Source organism: Pipistrellus kuhlii, unplaced genomic scaffold, assembly GCF_014108245.1.
Source record: "Pipistrellus kuhlii isolate mPipKuh1 unplaced genomic scaffold, mPipKuh1.p scaffold_m20_p_4, whole genome shotgun sequence".
Taxonomy (NCBI): domain Eukaryota; kingdom Metazoa; phylum Chordata; class Mammalia; order Chiroptera; family Vespertilionidae; genus Pipistrellus; species Pipistrellus kuhlii.
In genome coordinates this window covers 49158576-49179914 of record NW_023425540.1, presented here as the reverse complement: position 1 = coordinate 49179914, position 21339 = coordinate 49158576, and the positions used below count along the sequence as shown (strand labels likewise).

The window sequence follows — 21339 nt, the reverse complement described above, 5'->3', positions numbered from 1 at the left end:
TCAGAGGTCTGCTTTGAGACAGTCATTCTTTTAACTTGGCGTCTATACTTTCCTCCCTGTTTCTGATTGTTAATAAAATGGAATTGATTTTATCGAGCAGGACTCTCCTGCAATTTGGCACACAGGAAAAAAAAAAAAAAAGTATCATCCTCTCTACCAAGAATATAAAGAATGAGGGACATTGCTATTCCTTTATAAGTTGACACTTTAGAAATTGAGTTCTGGGTCTTTAGGGGCTGTAGAGGTGTCTCAGGGACCACAGTGTGTATGGGGGTGGAGGCGAGGCAGGAGGTGCTGGCAGGCAGCTGGCAAAGACTGAATGGGTGAAGCTATTCCACTTAATCAGAGTAGCCTTGCTTTTGTGTGTTTTCTACATCACGATTCTAGGTAAGATTTTACATCAAAAAGGAGTGTAGTAATATGATCAAAATGGCAGCAGCTTTGGCAGCAGAAGAGAAGAAATTAGCCAAATGCTGGTAGTAATCAACTAAAAGCCAATGAAGACAGAACTGATTCAATCAATTGGAGCAAAATTAAACCCCATTTGATCAAAACCTGTAATCCAATAGAAAAAAACTGATCAGTAGTAGCCTAAAGTCATTCATGCTTAAATGGCTTAAGCCCACATCTTTGCCCGCATCTGGGACTAAGGCCTCTGAGAAGCCTTAGAAATGGATGAGCTCAACTGATCCTCTTACACTGTGTGGTAGACAATATTATTAGTGTTTATGGTGTTCATAGTTCTGTCCAGTGACAGGTGAGTGGAGGTGATGCACTTAGGTGAGGAAATGCTGATGTATAATTCTCTGGACTTTCTCTTTCCTGCCAAGTTTCAGATGAATGCACCTATAAGATGGCAAGTCTCTGTCACCCTGAGTATCCAGTGGCCACACAGGGCAGAGGGCCTTGCCTGTCTTCAAGGGCTGTGTACCCTGAGTGAGCAAGCAAGCTTTGTGTTCGTAACCAACTGCCAATTTAGGATTGCTCCATTACAGCAGCATAAATTAATATTCACTGAGAAGAAACCTGGAGGTTCCAGGAAGATTTCCCAGGATGTGAAATTCATAGGGAAATGGATGGGAAAGAGCAAATTTGAGAGTGCCCAGTGAATTGGGGGTGAAGTGAAGAGGAGGAGGAGCAAGTGGAAAACAGCTAATTGAGGAAGTGGTGTGATTTAGTGGAAAAAGCATGGTCTTTGGAGTCAAATGGACTTACCTAGGGTTCAAATTTAGGTTTCACTTTTTATTTTCTTTCTGTCTTTGGCCAAGTTGTCAACCTCTCTCACTTTTCCTACCTATAAAAGCACAATAACATTACATGATTGCTGGGAAAGAGTAAATTACATATGCATATGTATGTGGCTAGCACTTTGCCCAGTATCTAATGTTAAGAAATCAAATTCAGGTGTCCTTTCTTTCAGTCCGCTTTCCTCTAATACTACCTTTACATTTGGTAGTTGCTAAGATTTGATTTCACAGATTCTTCAACTGGGACTCCTTCAAGTCCCTCACTCCAGGGTCTGCATCCCTCATATCGCTGCTAGAACTTTGATATTAGAAGGAAAGGCAGCCAAACCCTCTATTTTATTGCTTTATCTGTTGTCGTGCACTTGGGTTCTGAAGATGAAATCATGGCCAGGGTAACTGAGTCTAAAGTCTGAGCAAGGAGGAGCTTGTGAGAGAACAGTCTAGAGACTCGTGGCAGCACTCTCCTTGCTGATATTTCAGCTCTCTTCTTCCCACATCCCTACAAAGCGCTCTCCTCTCCCCTCATTCCTCCCCCCCCCCTACTTCAGTCGCCATTTATAGCAGCCTCCAGTCTGCTTGGTGCCCTTCCATCCTGATCTTCAAGATATATATTTAAAAGAAACTGTATTCAGAACTAAAGTGGAACCATTACACCCCAAAACATAAATATAAAAGGAAAGGAAGGCATCAGTTTCCTGGACAAGAACCTCTCATCCGTGCAAATTGGGATCACTCACTGACCCCTGAAGGCCTTGGAGGACACGGCTATGCACTGATTCCCCTGCCACACTTGGGAAATTACCTGATCCCAAAGCCCTGTTTCTTGTTGAAAAATATCCCTTGATCACACCCTGGTTGGATCTGGGGACAGGGTGCTAATATAAAAAAATTTTTATATTACAAAATGTCCTTAACTGGAGAGAATATGCAGAACAAAGTGTGTTTTTTCAAAAGGATGCATAAGACTGGAGAAAGAGAGTTAACATTTACTGTTTCAGTGATTTAAAATACCAATTCTGAAAAGGAAGAAGGCTAAAAGGGAAGTGAGAGGAGAAAGCCTGAGTATAGGAAGGGTCCCAGAGGCACAGCGGTACAGTACCCTCCCCCACTTGTAGCATTGGCTGAGGGTGAACATTTGTGACTTCCTTTACCATCAGATGTTCAGAGATAGGCCTGGGGTTGGGGTGTGCATTTCATTCAGTGCTAATGTTTTAAAGGGAGCCTAAGGAATGATTACTTGATTTGTTAAAGCAAGATGAACGTTTGAATGTAGGAAGCAGCAAATCTTTGGGGTCCATGTCCCCTGGGGAGAAGTAGGGAGGTTTCGGGAACCATCTCTACCTCCTTCCTCCTTGGAGGCGTTTCCTAGTAAAACCACTCTCCACTGACCACCTGGGGGCTTAGCGGTTTTGCAGCCGAAGGTTGTTCTGAGTTCCTGATTCCTTCGGAGGCGGGCCAACGGCTCTCAGCCCATTTGCAGAGAGAGATGATGGACACCCGCTGAGCCCAATGAGGGGCGGGAGCCCGTCCAGGCTGGACGGAGGGGTCAGCTCCGTGGTCCGGAGCACCTGCCGGCTCTTTCTGCCCCGACCCCGCTGCGCCAGGTGTTCCCAATGAAACAAACTCCTCCGGAGACACAGAGAGCACGATTACAGTCAGAAAGGGTGCTCCTCCCCCCATGGCAACCCCAGTGCTTCCCAGGCATGACTCGCGCGTTCCCGCCGAGGGACAGCCCGTCTCCTCCCGCAGCCCCGCTCCGGGTCGCCCTTTCCCCAGCTCCCGCCGCGGCCCGGGCTCCCCCGCCGGCCTCGGGGTCACGGGCCCCTCGCGCCGCGTGCGGCTCCCGGGCTCCACTTTCACTTTCGCTCTCGGGCCGGTGCAGCAGGCGGCGGCGGGCGGCGGAGCGGCTGGGACCCGGGCCCCAGGTACAGGGGACCGTCCCGGGGCGCCCCGCGGCGGGGGGCTGCGGGGCTGGAGGAGGGCGCGGTCCGTGTATCTATGAGAGAGCCTGCCTGCGCCCCGGGAAGGCCGGAGGGCCTGGGGCCGGGACAGGGGCAGGAGGGCCCAGGACGGGGCAGGAGGGCCCAGGGGCTGGAACCGGCCATTTCCGCGGGGCAGGCTGTTGGGGCGGCGGCCGGGGGCCCGCTGGGTCCCGGTCCCCGGGAGGCGGGGGCGCAGGGCCGGCGGCGCGCCCGCTTTGCTCCGCGTGCTCCGGGCTGTGCCGCCTCCGCGACCAGGAGCCTCCGGGTGCCCCGCCTCGCGGGGCGTCGGCCAGGCCTCGGCCCCCGGGCTCCAGGCTGGGTCAGATGGAGGGGTGGGTGGGTGCGGGGGTAGGAGGACGGGCCACCTTGCGGGTAGGTAGCTGCCCGAGAAGCGAACATGGCTTCGGGTGATTGCCGGTTTGGGATTGGGGCTGGGATTGGCGTTTGTCAGCGTCTCTCCCCCCCCCCCCCCCTATATTTTATTGATTTTTTTTTTTTACAGAGAGTAAGGGAGAGGCATGAGAGTTAGAAACATCGATGAGAGAGAAACGCCGATCAGCTGCCTCCCGCACACTCCCCACTGGGGATGTGCCCGCAACCAAGGTACATGCCCTTGACCGGAATCGAACCTGGCTGCCCTCCCTCCGCTCCCCTCCAGCTGTCTCGGGAACTCTATCTCCTTCCTCCTTGGAGGCGTCTCCTATAGCAATGACCACCTGGGGGCTGAGCTCGGATAAAGCTCCCGGTGGGGGCTACGGGGTTCCGAACTGGGCGCCCGGCGGCCCTGCCTCGTGCTCCGCGGGTCCCGCGGGCAGGTGCGGGGGAAACGCCTTCTACCCAGCGGGTGCGCCCTCAGCTCAACTCAGCGTGTGTGGTCTAGGATTTTTTTTTAAATACTTCAATTGGCAGAGTTGCCTGTTTCCCTAAGGAGTTGAAGTTCCCTAAAGCGTTGAAGTTGTTCCCGATTTTTAACAATTCGTCCCGCGTCCCGCGGCGTTTTAAAACAGTCCCAATTAAATCGGGACTTTTTTTTTTTAAACGCCGAGGGACACGGAACAAATTGTTAAAAATCAGGACTGTTCCGCCCAAACCCGGACGATCTGGTCACCTAAGTGATACCTAGCATATTTTCTGGTGGGCCTGAAAAATAGAAAAATATTTTAGCTTGGTAAGAAAAATGTAGAATTAATTCAACATTTTAAAATTATTTACCCGCGATGACAAGTTTATCTATGCTTGTGATGTCTTTGTGCAGAAGACTTGGGAAGAAAGTCAGTTGCCTCTTGGTGATCGATTTCACATTCCGTAGCGCCCCGATCAAGGGAAGGCTGAGAGAACAGAACTAGTTGCCCTCAACTTACTGTGTGAGTGGGAAAAGGCAGCCTAAATAAAATTCCTGAGGTATCTTGGACTCTTTCTGACTTCCCAATTAGGTACTGTTACTGATTCAGCTCACATGAATTTGTCCTTTAAATCTCAGCTAAAAATATACGAGAGCCCCAATGTAAACTGGTCTGCCAGTTTATTCTTTATTCTTTCAGTATGTGTGTGCTTTTCCTTTATAGGTATTCATTGCTGGTAACTGTGTGTGTGTGTGTATTTGTGTCAACTTGTTGGCCCACACACACCTGTGCCTTCGCCCCCTCACACACTGTAAACTCTTTGAGGTCAGAGAGAGACCTGTGCAATCTTGCACTGCTAGTGGTCAGCAAAACCCTGACACAAAATAGGCCCTCAATAATATTTGTGGAACGAGTGGTTGAAAATATTTTAACTCATTTAATCTTCACGATTATCTCAGCTGTTATTCTCATATTACACATAAAGAAAACGGAACTGGCATTAAATCGCCTGCCCAAGTTCATCCAGTATGTGGCAGAGCAAGGCCTCAAAGCCAAGATTTTTCTGACTGTAAGCCTGGTATACATATGATTAATATAGCTATACTGTATTTTCTGGCGTATAAGACGACTTTTAAACGGATTTTCCAACTCGATCCCACACCAATCACTGCAAGGCTGCTTGGACCGCCTCTCTAACTCAGCCAATCCAAGCAGGCTTTTTATGCATGCAAATTATGTTCTGTACCTGAAGCAAAAAGCCTGCTCAGATTGGCCAGAGTCAGAGAGGTGGTCTATTAAAAAAAGAACTGGTGTTGCCTCGGAAGTGGGGGGTAGTCTTATACAGCGAATATAGGCCTAAACCTATGTTTTAACTATAAAAATCAGGGGGTCGTCTTATATGCCGGAAAATACCGCAATTATATCTGTATGTCTATATAGACATATAGTCTGACTTTAAGTTGTCTGTATTTCATGTTCCATTTTGGTTTCCTGGCACTGGATCCTCCTTGGAACACATCCTCATTTGACAAAGATACCAATGTTACTGAAGGATCCTTTGCTTTGGCCCCCACATGTTCTGAGTGAATTCTCCCTGCCAGGCTCTTTAGCAGTCCCTGGGCCTTGCTGTCAGTGCAGAACCAGTTGGAATTTTTAAGTTTCCTCTTGGCTGTTGGAAAACACTCAGGGACCTTCCGTGCCCTCTTCTACCACCTTGTGTCACTGGCCACGCCCACTAAGCTACTGCCATCAGAAATTTCAAATGGAAGCATCACATAACTCCCTTTACTTCTGGTCCTCACTTGAAGGGAAATCCATTATTCTCCTCCTGCCCTGGGGTTCTGCCTGAGGAGGTAAGGGGAAGACCTCTTTACCATTTTGATATTTAATCTTTGTTGTTTACCAAATCGCTCTGATCCTCTGGAACAGGAGGCATCTTTTAGTTGGTTCTGAGAGGAAAAAAAAAAAAAAAAAAGCTTGTTTTTCCCACATGTTTACATGTCTTTTCTGGCTGATGCCTTTTGAATTGGGTCTGGCTGATGCCTTTTGAAAAGTCTCCGTGGTTGGCTGTCTCTACTGCATTGGTATTCTTTCTGTTTAGCCTGAAGATCTGCTCCATGGGGAAGAGGAGGTAGGTGCCCTTAGCTGTGTGTTTGGGAAAGGAACAGGATGGAAAGTGGGGTGGGAGAGAGCACATCAGTGGTTAACTTAAACTATTATCCTCCCCATGTAGGATTCAAGGGATAAGACCAGAGTTTGGCAAGAATTATCTAGGAGCTTTTCGCTGAAGCCGGTTTGGCTCAGTGGTAGAGCGTCGGTCTGAGGACTGAAAGGTCCCAGGTTCGATTCCGGTCAAGGGCATGTATCAATACATTGGTTGCGGGCACATCCCCGGTGGGGGGTGTGCAAGAGGCAGCTGGTCGATGCTTCTCTCTCATCGACGTTTCTAGCTCTCTATCTCTCTCCCTCCTCTCTGTGAAATATCAATAAAATATACTTTAAAAAAAAAAAGAATTATCTAGGAGCTTTTCAACCTGTCTCTTCAATAGAATTTCTGGGGAGTCTTGAAAAAAATTCTGATGCCTCATCCTCATCACCAAAGCTTCCAGTTTAATTGTTTTAGATAGGGACCTAGTCAACAGTTACTTTAAAAGTCTCCATGGTGATGTTAATACACAGCCAGAGTTGAAAAACCACTGACATGTAGGGGGAGAATCCCATGCACCACCATCATTTCCAGGGATCCATATTGCAGCATTACTCTTCTCATCTGACCCAAATGTCTAGGAGACAGAGGAGTTTGAGGGAATTACCTGGGCTCACCTGACAGAGATCCCTCCTGGCAAACACCCATTAGAGATATGTCTATCAAAGACAGAAGTATGCTGGGTTCTCCCTTAAGATTCATTCTTTTTGTGTCTTATGGCTTTAACATAAAGGGAAAAATATGGTCTGCAGCCTTAACATAAAGGGCAAAAGATGGTATGACTCCCAGGATGCTTTGAGCATAATCCCAGAGTCAATCTCCTCTTAGTGTATGAAAAATCCTTCTCCATTACATTCTTCTGAGGCTCGCTTGGTCCACATCAATTACCTGAACAGCTCTCTTTCCCCTTGTGCTTTAGCTCCTGCCCTGGCTCGCTCCATCTGCAATGAATGCTTTCAATGTCTTCCCTTCATTTCCAGATCCGACGGAATCTTTCAGACCATACTCAGAGGTTGGTCTTACATGGGGGGCATCCCAGAGTCACTGTAGCTAAGTCACTCTCTTTCTTTAGAAACATCATTCCATTCTTCTGGGCGCCCTCTTTTATTGCTCTCACAGCACTCCACACTTTCCGCTGTGTTTCATTATTTGTGTGTGAATGTTTCCTGCCCTCGCAGGTTCTAAAGTCCTTGACTGTGGGATTTGTGTCCCGTGTGTTGTTATATTCCACACAGTGTTCAGCACATGGCCTTCTATGTGGCAGGCTTTCAACACTTATGTGTTGGGTTGTTTGTAAAAGAGAATCCGGGTGACTGGTGGGTTTGTCACACATTATGGTGAAAATCACCATAAACTGTTTCAGTAATTCTTGGCTAAATATATATTAAATTAACTTTTGGCACAATCATTTGACAAGATACCAGTGTTACTGAAGGATCCTGTTATGGATACTTGCCTTGTGCCCCCTTGCTGTTCAGAATCTATTGTACATCTGCTTCCTGTGCTTTCTAGCTTTAAAAAGTCTCTGCATTGTAAGCTTTGTGGGAAGTAAGGCCAGTCTCCACTGCAGATGCTGCAAAGTCCTGATTCTGCTTTCTCTACCTCCCTGCCTGGTAGTGTGGATACCTCACCTCTGCCCTGACAGGCAGTCGTAGTTGAAGGTAGGGACCTTGAAGCTGAAACAAGCAAAGCACAGTTGCAGGAGCAGTGGAGACCTCTTTGTAGTGGTGCCTGTAGCTGTGCCAGGCATCTGATCTCCAGGGCAGTAAGGCGGCTGGCTTCCTCTAAGCCCCAATGTGTGTGTGTGGGGGAGAGGGGGGAGGGGAGAATGGTTCTCTGATCTGATGCTTCTCTGATGAAGTCCTGGTGATTCATCTTTGCTCATCATGAGGGTCTGGTTTCCCAAAAGTCCTGGCAACTCTGCAACCTATTTAGTGAGCTATTCAGGATCCTCAGCCAGAGCTTGCTCTGTTGCTTTCAACCAAGAACCTACTGATAAAAATAATTTAAACTTTGAAAACCAGTTGATGCCTTTGAGTGGGTGTTAATGATTGTTGCTAACCATAAGCTTTTTACTTCTATAAAGCAATAACATCGGGAAGGTATTTTTACTTTTAGGAAAAAGACCAAATACTTGTGTTGAAAGTTTATATCTGCATTTGCCCATGCTAGGTGGATACATTCTGAAATCATGCTGTCTTGATAATATTTTAGTGACTTTTGTTGTTGTTGTTTGTTTTAAGGGTAGATTGAACAAAGAAGATGGTATCTCTGTCCAGCAAATGGTCACTTAGAACCATGTCATTTCTACCTTCCTCACTGCTGATCCTCTTAATTGTGCCAACTCCTTCCTGGTGTCAGAGTAGTGGCACTATGCCTCCAAAAACGAGTGATGGGACCCTGTTTCCTTGGGATAAGATGAGACTTCCTGAGCACATCATCCCAGTTCACTATGATCTCCTGATCCATGCCAATCTCACCACGCTGACCTTCGAGGGGACCTCGGCAATCAGCATCACAGCCAGCCAGCCCACCAGCGCCATCATCCTGCATAGTCAGCACCTGCAGATTCTGAAAGCCACCCTCAGGAAGGGAGCTGGAGACATGCCCTCTGAAGAACCGCTGCGAGTCCTGGAATACCCACCTCGTGAGCAAATCGCACTTCTGGCTCCCACACCTCTGGAGGTTGGGCTCCCATACACAGTTGTCCTTGATTATGCTGGCAATCTTTCTGAGAGCTTCCACGGATTTTATAAAAGCACCTACAGAACCAAGGAAGGGGAAGTGAGGTATTTTTTTTCTATTATTTTTTTAAAGCTTCAAGTGCTGCCCACACTACATTTGTTATTTCAAATGGATTACCTTTTAAAATTCCCTTAAATGTTGAATTATTTCTTTGGTGTTTGGTTTTTACTTCTTTGTAGAGATAAAAATGGCAATAGTTTGTTTTCTTTGTGTTTGTTTATTTTTTAGATCTAATTTTTCATTCTGTTTTAACCAATTTTCTTGCTTTCAGCTTTATCAGAATGAATACATATTTTGTTTAATTAGATTTCTGGGATGTAATAAGCATCTTTAATTATCTTAGCCTATGTATTAGTTTTCTAGGGCTGCTATAACGGAATACCATAAATTAGGTGTCTTAAAACAACAGAATTTAATCTCTCACACTTCTGGAGGCTAGAAGTTCAAAATCAAGGTGTCAGCAGGCCTGTCCTTTGAGTCAGTAGAATTCTTCCTTGTCTCTTCATCACTTGTGGTGACCATTGGTCCTTGCCATTCTTTGGATTGTAGCTACACCAGTCCAGTCTCTGCCTCTGTTATTATAGGGCCATTCTCCAAATTTCCCTCTTCTTATAAGGACCCCAGCCATATTGAATTAGGGCCCAACCTGATAGCCTTATATTAGCTTGATCACATTCACAGATATTAGGGATTAAGATGTCAATATATCCTTTTGGAAGACATAATTCAAACCAGTCTATTAGATGAAATACTTTCCTCTCAGTTAAAAGTTTTTAGGGATCTTCATCTGCCTTGTTTTAGTTCTGTTTTTAAGGAGGTAATTTATTTTGGGAGATTTTATGCTACATTTTAAAATTAAGTTTTATTTGTCAGTAAATTATACTTACTTTTCTGTGACACTAGAGATAACACTACTTCTATTTTAGGGGAACATCCTAAAGACTTCTCTCTGAATATGTATATACATTACTTTATGTAAATGGGAGGTACATTTTGTTTTCTGTTTTAGAAGGGCTTCTTAAAAATATGTTGAGAAGATGTTTAATATGCATGGCTATCACTGTGAATCATTTTAGTGAGTATTAAAATGTATGTTTGAGCACTGATTTATTAACTAATCCCCACATGGAGATTAGGTTGTTTCCAAATTTATAACATCAGCAACACTTCAGTGAACATCTTCATAAATTATTTCTTTGGAATAAATACCTAGAACTGAAATTGTTAAGTCAAAGCATCGACAAATGTTTGATTTTCTTGCTATATTCCTCACCTATAATCAATTTTGTGTATTTGCAGTCTTCTTAGAGCTAGAAGCCAACAGATATCTCCTTTTAATTTAAATTACATTGGTAATTGAGGAATTTGGGCAGCTCTTGATATAGTTACTATTTGTAGGTTCTTCTTTTGTCAATTGCCTATTTATGACCTGTGTCTGCTGTTCCACTTGGTTGCTCAGTATACTATTATTCATTTTAAGAGCTCATTATCTGTTAAGACTCTTAACCCTTTGTCAAATACATTTCAGTTTTCCTGGGTTTTATTTGTCTTTTCCCTTAGTTTATGATAGCTTTTGTCATATACTGTAAAATATTTTTTAGTAGTAGTATAAAATCCATCTATCTCATGGTAACATTAGAAATTAAAACACAGCCGGGACCGGTTTGGCTCAATGGATAGAGCGTCGGCTTGGGGACTGAAAGGTCCCGGGTTTGATTCCGGTCAAGGGCATGTACCTTGGTTGCGGGCATAACCCCAGTGGGGGGTGTGCAAGAGGCAGCTGATCGATGACTCTCTCTCATCGATGTTTCTGACTCTCTATCTCTCTCCCTTCCTCTCTGTACAAAATCAATAAAATATATTTAAAAAAAAAAGAAATTAAAACACACACCTATTTTATCTTATTTATTATTTAATTTATTTATTATTTTATTTTATTATTTACTTTTTTTTTTTTATTACTAGTGGCCTGGTGCATGGATTCGTGCACTGGAAGGGGCCCTTGTCCTGGGCTATGGGGATGGGCTGACACTGGCTCTCTGACATCCCACGAGCGATATAGTAGTGCACAAAGCAGTAGGCAGACAGGGAGGAGCCCAAGCCTGAGCCCAGGCCAGGTGCCACACTGTTCTAGCTTATCCGAACCCCGCTGCACCTACCGCTGCCACAGTCCAGTCCAGATGGGGGAGGCTCCCTCCACCACAGCTGCACTCACCAGCCATGAGCCAGGCATCTGACGCCCATTGGTCAGCTGAGCAGTGCTCCACTGTGGGAGTGCACTGACCATCAGGGGACAGCTCCTGCATTGAGCATCTGCTCCCTGGGGGTCAGTGTGCATCATAGCTACTGATAGACCTGTCACTTAGCTTTTATATAGAGAGGTTTCATTTTATTTGTCTTAAACAAAGGAAGTTTATTTTTCTACAGTTTTGTAGGCCTGAGGTCTGAGATCAAGGTGTCAACAGGGTAGGTTTTTTTTTTCTTTTTTCTGAAGTCTCTCTCCTTGGCTTGCAGATGGCTATCTTCTCCTGTGTCTTCACATGCTCTTCCCTCTGTACATGACTATGTCCTAATCTCCACTTTTTATAAGGACATCAGTCACATTGGGTGAAGGCTCACCCTTCACACACACCTATTTTAGAGTCCCTGGTACTTCATGCTGAGTTTTTATATTGTTTGTTGTCATTTTAGGATTCTCGCATCAACACAGTTTGAACCTACTGCAGCCAGAATGGCCTTTCCCTGCTTCGATGAACCTGCCTTCAAAGCGAGTTTTTCCATCAGGATCAGAAGGGAGCCGAGGCACCTCGCCATCTCCAATATGCCCCTGGTGAGCCTCAGCTCCTCTGCGCCTTCTCACAGGAAAGCCCACTGGTTCACTGCGACTCGCGTTATCCCAACAATCCTTATTATTCAGCTCCCCGTTTCGTTTGTTTTATTGCCTGACAGATGGCTGACTTTTCTTGTTTATTTCTAACCTATGCTTTTGCTTCAAGCAAACATTTCTTTGTAGTCAGAGAAAAAATTGTCTCTAAAAACATGCAAAGTTTCAAGAAGAGTGACATTCCAGGTCATCTGTGCTTTCAGGAGGGATTCAGTCTGACGAACTCGGGTCCTTCACAAAGCACTTTCACTTCGTTTTCTCACATGACCTTTTAAAGGCATCTTAAAGAGCATGCTTTGTCAAATAGGGCCATATTTCTAGTCTGTAGTTATTTTCTATAATTTCTATATATTAACATTAACTATGTAGTTGGTAACATATGCACAAAATTGGGCCGATAGAAAAAAGGAAAAAGTAATTTTTTTTCAGAATATTACAGCACTAAAGGTTAGTAATGATAGGTAGCTCAGTTTCCTTTATTTTTTTAAAAATATATTTTATTGATTTATTTACAGAGAGGAAGGGAGAGAGATAGAGAGCTAGAAACATCGATCAGAGAGAAACATCGACCAGCTGCCTCTTGCACACCCCCTATCAGGGATGTGCCCGCAACCAATGTACATGCCCTTGCCCGGAATCGAACCTGGGACCTTTCAGTCCACAGACCAACGCTCTACCACTGAGCCAAACCAGCTTTGGCAGCTCAGTTTCCTTTAAAGCAGTGTTTCCCAAACTTCTCTCATGATGAGAATCACCTGGTGGAGTTGTTAAACTACAGATTCCTGAATCCCAGCTAAGAAGTGCTAAACTAGAAGTTTGGGGAACATATAGATAAAATTGTATACTTAACTTACTATATGTTCCAAAAAATTCTAGTTTAGCACTTCTTAGCTGGGATTCAGGAATCTGTAGTTTAACAACTCCACCAGGTGATTCTCATGATGAGAAGTTTGGGAAACATTGCTTTAAAAAAACCATTATCCTTCAAATTTCAAACACATGGTAGTGTTTCCTCTGATTTTTCTAAGTGGCCAGAAGAAATGACTGTGCCAAATGAATAGGATGCAAGGGCCCCTGTCCTATGATTCTGGTAGCTTAGAAAAAAAACATCAGCTGAGCTGTCATTCTACAACAGATGCACGCTAACTCCTGAAGCACACATTTGCCCCGAGAGGCTCACTGTGGATGAGACTCAGGGTGGACCCCTTGTCGGGAGCCCTGAAGGGTGACCCTCCTTATCCCTGTGCAACTTCTTCGCATGAAGGGACGCAGAGTGCCACAGACCAACCTCTGGGACAGTACTTCTCAACCTTTAAAACTCTGGGTCCCCTCTGAATACCCTGAAGGATCCCTTCCTCAAACAAGGTTCTGACAGGCCCCCAGAGAGGGCTGCCCCTCTGAAAAACATTTTCTGAAAAATCCCTGCCAGCCAAGAACTTCTGTCTCCCCCTCCCCACATATAAATATATGAAAAGATAAGAAAAAATTTGTCATTTTTCTAATATAAATTTGAGATAGAGACCATGCTTTTTCATAGTTCCCTTCCCCAATATGATGGTATTGCTCCCAGGGATGGGAGTGAGTTCACTAATTAGAGAATTACAGATTTAAGAGGATAAAGGAACCAGGAGAGACAGATTACACAGGTTGGTGGAGAAATTCGTAGGTTTGCAGGGGAAAGGCCAGGAGCACCCCAGGGCTTTGCGAAGATGCTAGAGTCTAAATCCAAGAACATCCAGGACCCACTTGTTGAGGATAGGAAACTCTCTAATGTAATATTGCCCTTTGGACAGGAAAGCCAAGTAGGAGTGGCCTGAATCAGGCTGCAGACTGGAGTTGGGGGGAAAGACAATGGAAACTCAAAGGATCTTTTTTGGAGGCTAGAAAAGCAAATAGTTAACCACGTTTATTAGTTTATTTAGCTTACTTTTCTAATAATTAGCACATCAGGAATGGAAATTTTGGTGAGGAGTTGGTAAAGGCATTTTAAAAAGAAAAGGTAATTTTGGGTCCTTCAAGTATAAACCTAGGTTGGCTATAAGCATCAGGGTTTGAATGACCAGAGGGTGACCAGCTGGTGGATATTAAGAAGGACCTGAGCCCAGAAATTGGGTGGAAATGAGATTAAAGGAAAATGCATATGTTAACGATGGTTTGCTCCAGGCTAGTTTGGAGGGTCCTTTCTCCAAATCCTGGCCCAGTGCTTTCTGTTGGCTGAGGTACTAGCCTTCCTTCTTTGTGGGGCAGACATCTTAGGCTGTACCTTCCTCGCTGTACCCCGCTCTGCTAGGCTGCCTTCTGAGTGCACTAAAAGGCTGATTCCAATGAAGCAAATCAGTTTGGAGGAGGTTTGCAGGGCAGGCCCAGGCATGGGTTACTTAGAAGCTCTTTGTAGGCTGTGTAATCATTACATACTTGACCAGTGTAGAAAATAAATTAAGCATTACACTTCTAGATAAGTCTCATACCGGTATTTAAGGACAAGAGGACTGTGCCTTGGCAAACCCAGAAATCTCAGTTTTGCTTTGTCCCATCCATATCTTCAATCCTCATGCATCAAATATGAAGTCAGTTTGTGGTCAACTGGGTTATTTTTAAGAAATTACGTGGTGATCGTTGCACTATGCTGGATATAATTTTGAAAACCCACTGAATTTTATACTTTAAAATTGTGAATGCTATGGTATATAAATGATACCTCAATAAAGAAGAAATTGAATAGAATGGTTTGGCCTTAATGAGGAGACAAAAGGAAGCTAGGTAGAGAGGGGAACCCATCTGGGTGGAGTTAGGAAGGTACCCCAACTGGGCGGGGAAGGAAGGGCCAATGAGAGGCATGAAATGTATGGCTGTTGCTAAGACAGGCAGCTTACAGATAACCAGTCCTAAGACTGAGGCATATAACCAACCCCAAGAATGTTATTAAGGCAGAATTCTTTGAAAAAAACAAAACAAAACAAAACAAAACAAAAAAAACAATAATCAGGTGCTAGTGAGGCTGTACCCACCCCCTAAATTCAAAAGCATGAGTTTCCTCTCACCCTCTTCCTTTTACCCAGCAGGCAATGGGTTCCTGATGTTCGTTCCTGTGGTGGGGGGTGGGGGAAAGTGATGGGGTGGGAGAGTGGTTTGGGAGGGGAGCACACATCCTGTTGCCTATGTGGCTTACAGCCATGAGCCATGTGGGCCTCCACATGTGGACTAATAGACTTTAATTCTCTTGAATGCTGAACTACTCTGGACTGCAGCATGGAAGGGAAGCTCTGGATGCTGGTCTGCTCCTGGAACCCCAGCTGTACCTTTTCCTGGACTGGCTGTTCTCAATCAACTTCAGTTCCAATAACCATTTTTGCCCATGACTTCATTTTTCAATTTCACGAGACCATGAACTTGGACTAAAAAAAACCCACATTTTGGTTTCATCGATATCTAAACTAGAATAGAATATTGGAAAAAGACATTAATTATACAAATGCCATGCCATATACTTTTAGTGGTATGTCTGGTAGAAAATTACAAAATTGGATTATTTGCTGATGTAAGTTATTCTGGTTTTAGGTTAAGTCGGAGCCTATTGCTGAAGGACTCATAGAAGACCATTTTGATGTCACTGTCAAGATGAGCACCTACCTCGTGGCCTTCATTATTTCGGACTTTAAGTCTGTCAGCAAGATGACCAAGAGCGGAGTCAAGGTGAACCTGTGATCATCACATGGGGTGACCAGCTAGTCCTGGGTCTGCCTGGGACTGTCCTGGTTTTATATCTGGAAACCCACATCCTGGGAACCCCTCAGTCAGGGGCAAACCAGGGTTGGTGATCCTCCTGTCACAGATGCTCATATTTGCAGTGAGGTTCTAATCACAAAAAACATGTAGAGAAGCTTGGCCTGGCGTGTGTCTTGGTTCCGGCTCCACCACTACCTGGCTCTCTAACCTCGGTCCACCTCCCTCCCTTTGGGACCTGGTTTATATGTCTTTAAAGTGTGTTAGTTGGACATGACCCTGCAGTGGTTTCTAAGTTGGCTTCTGGCTATAACTTTCTGCAGTTTGGAAATGAATGCCACTGGCTATCTGAGCAGGTGACTTCTGGAAGGAAGGAAGATAGAGCAGTAGGCTTGGAGTCTTTAATGGCTCTGGGGAGGGCCCTTGGGCTAGGGCCCTGGTCATCAAACTGCGGCTCACCAGCCGCTCTTTGGCACCTTGAGTGTGGCTCTTCCATAAAATACCACAGCCTGGGCGAGTCTATTTTGAAGAAGTGGTGTTAGAAGAAGTTTAAGTTTAAAAAATCTGTCTCTCAAAAGAACTTTCAATCGTTGTACTGTTGATTTTTGGCTCTGTTGACTAATGAGTTTGCCGACCCACTGGGCTAAGGAATATTGAAACACTGAAGAAAAAAGTTATCATTTCAAGGAGCACTCGCTCCTTGTCTGGAGTACCATTGGGAAGTGAACAATCCATACAACTTTTCTGTGACACTGAGTGCAAATGCGTTTTTCGGCAAGGAGCTGCAGGACACGATTTCGAGATACCGTGTTTCCCCGAAAATAAGACATCCTCCGAAAATAAGACCTAGCGCATGGAAAGATAAGACATCCCCTGAAAATAAGACCTAGCACAACTTTGGGAGAAAAAATTAATATAAGACACTGTCTTATTTTCGGGGGAACAGGGTAGCTCACTTATTTGCACTGGTTTTCACTGAGGCCTGGGTAGTTAGGGTTTCTCTGTTAATTAAATTGCCTTTTGTTCCCGTAAGGGCTTCTCCTTGTGAAAAAACCGCCACTTACCCCGGGAACTTGCAGGTGATGCTGAGACTTGGATGTAGGGAGCAATTCAGTTCAGCAGGGAATCTATCAACAAAAACACCCACTCATTGATTTGCCCTCTTTTGTGAATTATTTGTGAATCTTTTTATAAGGTCTCTTCCCTACTGTGATACTGTGGTTTATACTAAGAAATTCATCTTCCTCCTGATTCTGGCAATGAACTGCGAAAACCTTTGTGTTTCCTAAGCTAAGGGAGTGATAAAGGTGTTTCTTGTTTTGCTAATGAGGTGACCTTTGGAAAGCCCCTAGGTTGGGGGCTGGCTGCCAGGAATCCACCAGGTGATTGGAGGGTTGGAACTGCAATCCCCTCCCCTGACCTTGCTGGAGATTGAGTTCCAGCTCCAACAGAGGATGATTTAATCAGCCCTGCCTGAGTCTGAGCCTCCACCCAAAACCACCCGACGAGGTCAGAGAGCTTCCAGGTTGGATGTGCTGGGAGGGCAGTGTGCTAGGAGGGGGCACTGAACTCAGTACCCTTCTCCTGTACCTTGGCCTTACCCACCTTGTCTATGTGACTGTTCCTGGGTTATATCCTTCTACAGTGAGCCAGGAATCTAGTAAGTCAACTTCTGGTTTGTGAACCGCTCTAGCAAATTAGGCAAGCCCAAGGAGTGGATGTTGAAACCTCCAATTCATATCCGCTAGTCAGAGGCGGAGCTCACAACCTGGACTTTGGACTGGCATCTGAGGTGAGAGTTGGGGGCAGTCATGGAGGGCTGAGCCCTTAAACTGTGAATCGGATGCTATCTCTAGTGTTAGAATTGAATTACATTGTAGGACACCCAGCTGGTTTTGGAGAATTGCTTGGTAATGTGGGGGAAACTCCCGTAAACCCTCCTGCAACTCCCCACACCCCTCCACAATGGAACTGGGTCCCAGAATCCCTTTTACATACTAATATTTTTAGTCCTTGTATTTCTTTAAACGCATTAAACACATGGTTTATACTCTCTGTGTAGTAATTGTCATGGGTAGAGTCTTTGTGTATCCGGTTCTGTGGTTTATGGTTTTTGCTGTCTCTTGCTCATGGTGTCTTGTTCCTTGTATATATTGTGGATTATGTTTGTGAGCTTGTATGACCTGTGTCAGAGGTGGATTCTTCCAGAGAGAATTTGGGTTTGCTCTTGTCGGGTGACTGGAAGAACTTTGGACGGCACTTTAAATTGAATTACTGGCTTTGGGTTTTTGGACCATCTGCTTATTGTGAATCGTAACTGTTAAACAGCATGAAGGTTAGCTTTTGGTTCAGATTCTCCATATAGTAGCAAAGATTGAAAACCACCTTTTTTCAATGCACTCGTTTGAGGAAGAGGGTGGTTATTTCTGGTTTGCTTACAGCAGTGTTTCCCAAACTTTTGACCCTTCTATAATTTTCGTAACGCTGAGTACCCCTCGTACTCATGAGAACGTGGAATTAGGCACAGCTAAGCACGGTGCAGTGCATATCCCCACCAAACTCCGGTGCAACACGTACCCCCACCAAACTCTTCCCGTACCCCTGGGGGTACGCGTACCACACTTTAGGAAACACTGGCTTACAGTAAGGCAGTGTTTCCCAACCTTCTCTCATGATGAGACTCACCTGGTGGAGTTGTTAAAACACAGATTCCTGAATCCCAACTAAGAAGTGCTAAACTAGAATTTTTGAGAACATATAGGTAAAATTGCATACCTAACTTAATGCTCTGTATATAAAATCTGTCTTAGAGCACTAGTTAAGTATACAATTTTACCTATATGTTCCCAAAAATTCTAGTTTAGCACTTCTTAGTTGGGATTCAGGAATCTGTGTTTTAACAACTCCACCAGGTGATTCTCATCACTGCAGTAAGGGCATGTCTTTTTGTTCAGGTGCGTTTCCTGTTATTCTGACCATCTTAAACAGGCTTTGAACTTTGTCTCCTATCCCCTGAGTCTTTCAATACCGCGAAAACAAAAGCTCTGTATTGAGCTAGTGTATAGGGCAAAAGCTGGCAGCATTGTTCTGATTTCTGAGGCTCTTCCTGTCACTTCACTTCTGGCCTCTAAGTTGTCTTTATCACTGTTGAATGAAAACACTTAAAGAGACCTTCTTGTGTACCGTATTTTCCGGTGTATAAGATGACCCCCTAATTTTACAGTTAAAACATAGGTTTAAGCCTTTATTCGCTGTATAAGACTACCCCCCACTTCAAAGAAAAGACTTACTTTGCCGTCAAGATCTGCAGGTAATTTTTGTGCAATTTTGGTCTTTTGCCCCCGATTTTTGGTTGACTTTTTTTTTGTTTCAAAAGTCGTCTTATACGCCGGAAATACGGTATGTTATCCAGCATTTGTAGCTGATTTCCGAAGGGGAGTAGATCAGGAACAGTCAGCATCAATACAAGAAATAGAACTTCCAGTTGCCTTCTTTGATATTGGCAACCCTGTTCTCAATATGAAGCTGGTAAACAGGCAGTTGTGGAGAGCAGCCATGATGGCGTTTGAGTAAAGTCCGTATGCCTTTCTCTTCAGGTGTCCGTGTATGCCGTGCCAGACAAGATCAATCAGGCAGACTATGCACTGGATGCTGCAGTGACTCTTCTGGAATTTTATGAGGATTATTTTAGCATTCCGTATCCCTTACCCAAACAAGGTAGAGATTTGGCACAGATATTACACATTGTGGCATTTATTGAACCCAGCCATCGATTATATCCCCCTAATTAGCATCCCCGTGGTTATTGCACCAGTCCCTCAAGTCTTTAAAACCCTGGCAGGTGTCAACCGTAGGGTTGATCCTCCTCACCCCTGATCTGTTCAGTAAACTAGTAATAGTAAAAGCAGGTCTTGATACAGTCCCTGAGGCACATGGCATGGAAATAATTTTGCCTTGGGACTTCAAAGAGAAACTCAACATTGTCTGTGGGCAGACAGCAAAATGCAAATGCCGCACTTTTCCCATTATTCCCACACACTTGCATAAGATGCTAAAATGAATAATTTTTGAATGAATGAATGAATTTACACAGTGGAAGAAAATTAGCATTTTCTTATAAGACCCCTTAAAATTATTTTGTGTTTGAGGTTTTTAGGTGTATGGAGGTCTTGGGAATTCAAAGTAGAGTGGATTATTGAGTCAGTTGTTAACATTATTCAATCCTAAACTCCTTGTCAGAGAGTTAGAAATGGAGTCAGGAGGCCTGAGACCCGAGTCTGACTTTCTCACAGGGTAGCTCAGTGACTCTGAATGAGTCACCAGGCGCCTTTCCTCCACTGTGAAAGCTGCTTCCAGTCTAGAACTCCCATGAGTCCACACGGGCAGCTTAGCCTTTCTTTTGATTACTATATTCACCTATTCTGAAAGGTAGGGTGTTTGGTAATTGTGTAGCTTTTAAGTATATTTTTATTGCTTCCACCCCAAGATCTTGCTGCTATTCCTGACTTTCAGTCTGGTGCTATGGAAAACTGGGGACTGACAACATATCGGGAATCTTCTCTCTTGTTTGATGTGGAAAAGGCTTCTGCATCAAGCAAGCTTGGCATCACAATGACCGTGTCCCATGAGCTCGCCCACCAGGTACGGAAGCCCACTCACACTTTTTACACAGTGGAGACTGTCTAAATTGCTTCACAGGACATATGAGGCTGTTCGTATCGTGCAGGGACAATGTCTACTTTGCCTTTTTTTTTCCTGTAAGAAAAGTGATTTCTTTAAAGCATTAGATAGCATGTTTTATAATGCACATTAAGATGTTTTTCTTTTGATAAAATATGAGTTCTATGACTACGTTAACATCCATCTAACGGACATTACACATGTAAAATATATTTCCTTTTAAGGCTTTATATTTATGGCTGTGTAGATAAACCAGTCTCCATAGAAATGTGTGAATAATCTGGGGAATGTTTTCCTTCCAGTGGTTTGGGAACCTGGTCACTATGGAATGGTGGAATGATCTATGGCTCAATGAGGGATTTGCCAAGTTTATGGAGTTTGTGTCTGTCAGTGTGACTCATCCAGAACTGAAAGTTGTAAGAAGCATTTACTTATTATTTTTTTACATTTTAGGTTAATCTGTTGTTTTGTTCAGTGTTTCCGGAAAATATTTACTGAGCTTTGATGACAGAATTCATAGGTTAATAGCTTCTTTGGGAGTTTATATAGATTCATGTTCCCAAAATGCTTGTGAACTTTGAAGATATATATCACAAATGCTTATTTCCAAATAAATTATGAACCTAGGATGGTTGTAAAAATTATACTAAATTTTGTCCTCCTCTAATATCAGAGAACTAGAAATAATGAAAGCCTATCAGTTCTGTATAATTTCTCCAACCATCAGTTTTCTCACTGAAGTATTAGCTACAGATTGCTATTTCAGTAGAATTCTACTTGCCAAATCAAATAAATTGTTTAAGGTAACTGCATACTTGATTATATGTGAACCTAGATTAGTAGGTCACAGATTTATTGCTTTGGAACCTCTATATATTATTTTAAAAGACATGTGTTTAACTTGAGAAAATCACATGCAGTAAAACTTTTAAAAAACTATGTAAACTTTATGTAAAAAAATTATTTATTCTTCTATTGTATAATGATTTCAATGGTTCATATTCATCTCCTTATATACATAGTTATAATT

At 44.0% G+C, this 21339-nt stretch overlaps 1 protein-coding gene across 5 annotated transcripts in view; it reads left to right on the top strand.

Annotated features, from left to right (window-relative positions):
* Positions 1-3011: 3011 nt before the first annotated feature.
* The window catches only part of ERAP1 (endoplasmic reticulum aminopeptidase 1), a 37184-nt gene continuing 18856 nt past the window's right edge, over positions 3012-21339 (top strand). For 2 of the 5 annotated variants that reach the window (XM_036410592.2, XM_036410591.2), the window contains exons 1-7: positions 3015-3172; positions 8521-9066; positions 11714-11852; positions 15465-15599; positions 19226-19346; positions 20116-20270; positions 20612-20725. In XM_036410592.2, the coding sequence (XP_036266485.1) occupies positions 8540-9066; positions 11714-11852; positions 15465-15599; positions 19226-19346; positions 20116-20270; positions 20612-20725 (1191 nt within the window). In that variant the 5' untranslated portion in view covers positions 3015-3172; positions 8521-8539. Of the gene's footprint in view, positions 3173-8520; positions 9067-11713; positions 11853-15464; positions 15600-19225; positions 19347-20115; positions 20271-20611; positions 20726-21339 lie in introns of all 5 variants that reach the window. The other 3 variants (XM_045571773.1, XM_036410589.2, XM_036410590.2) reach the window with 3 other exon arrangements.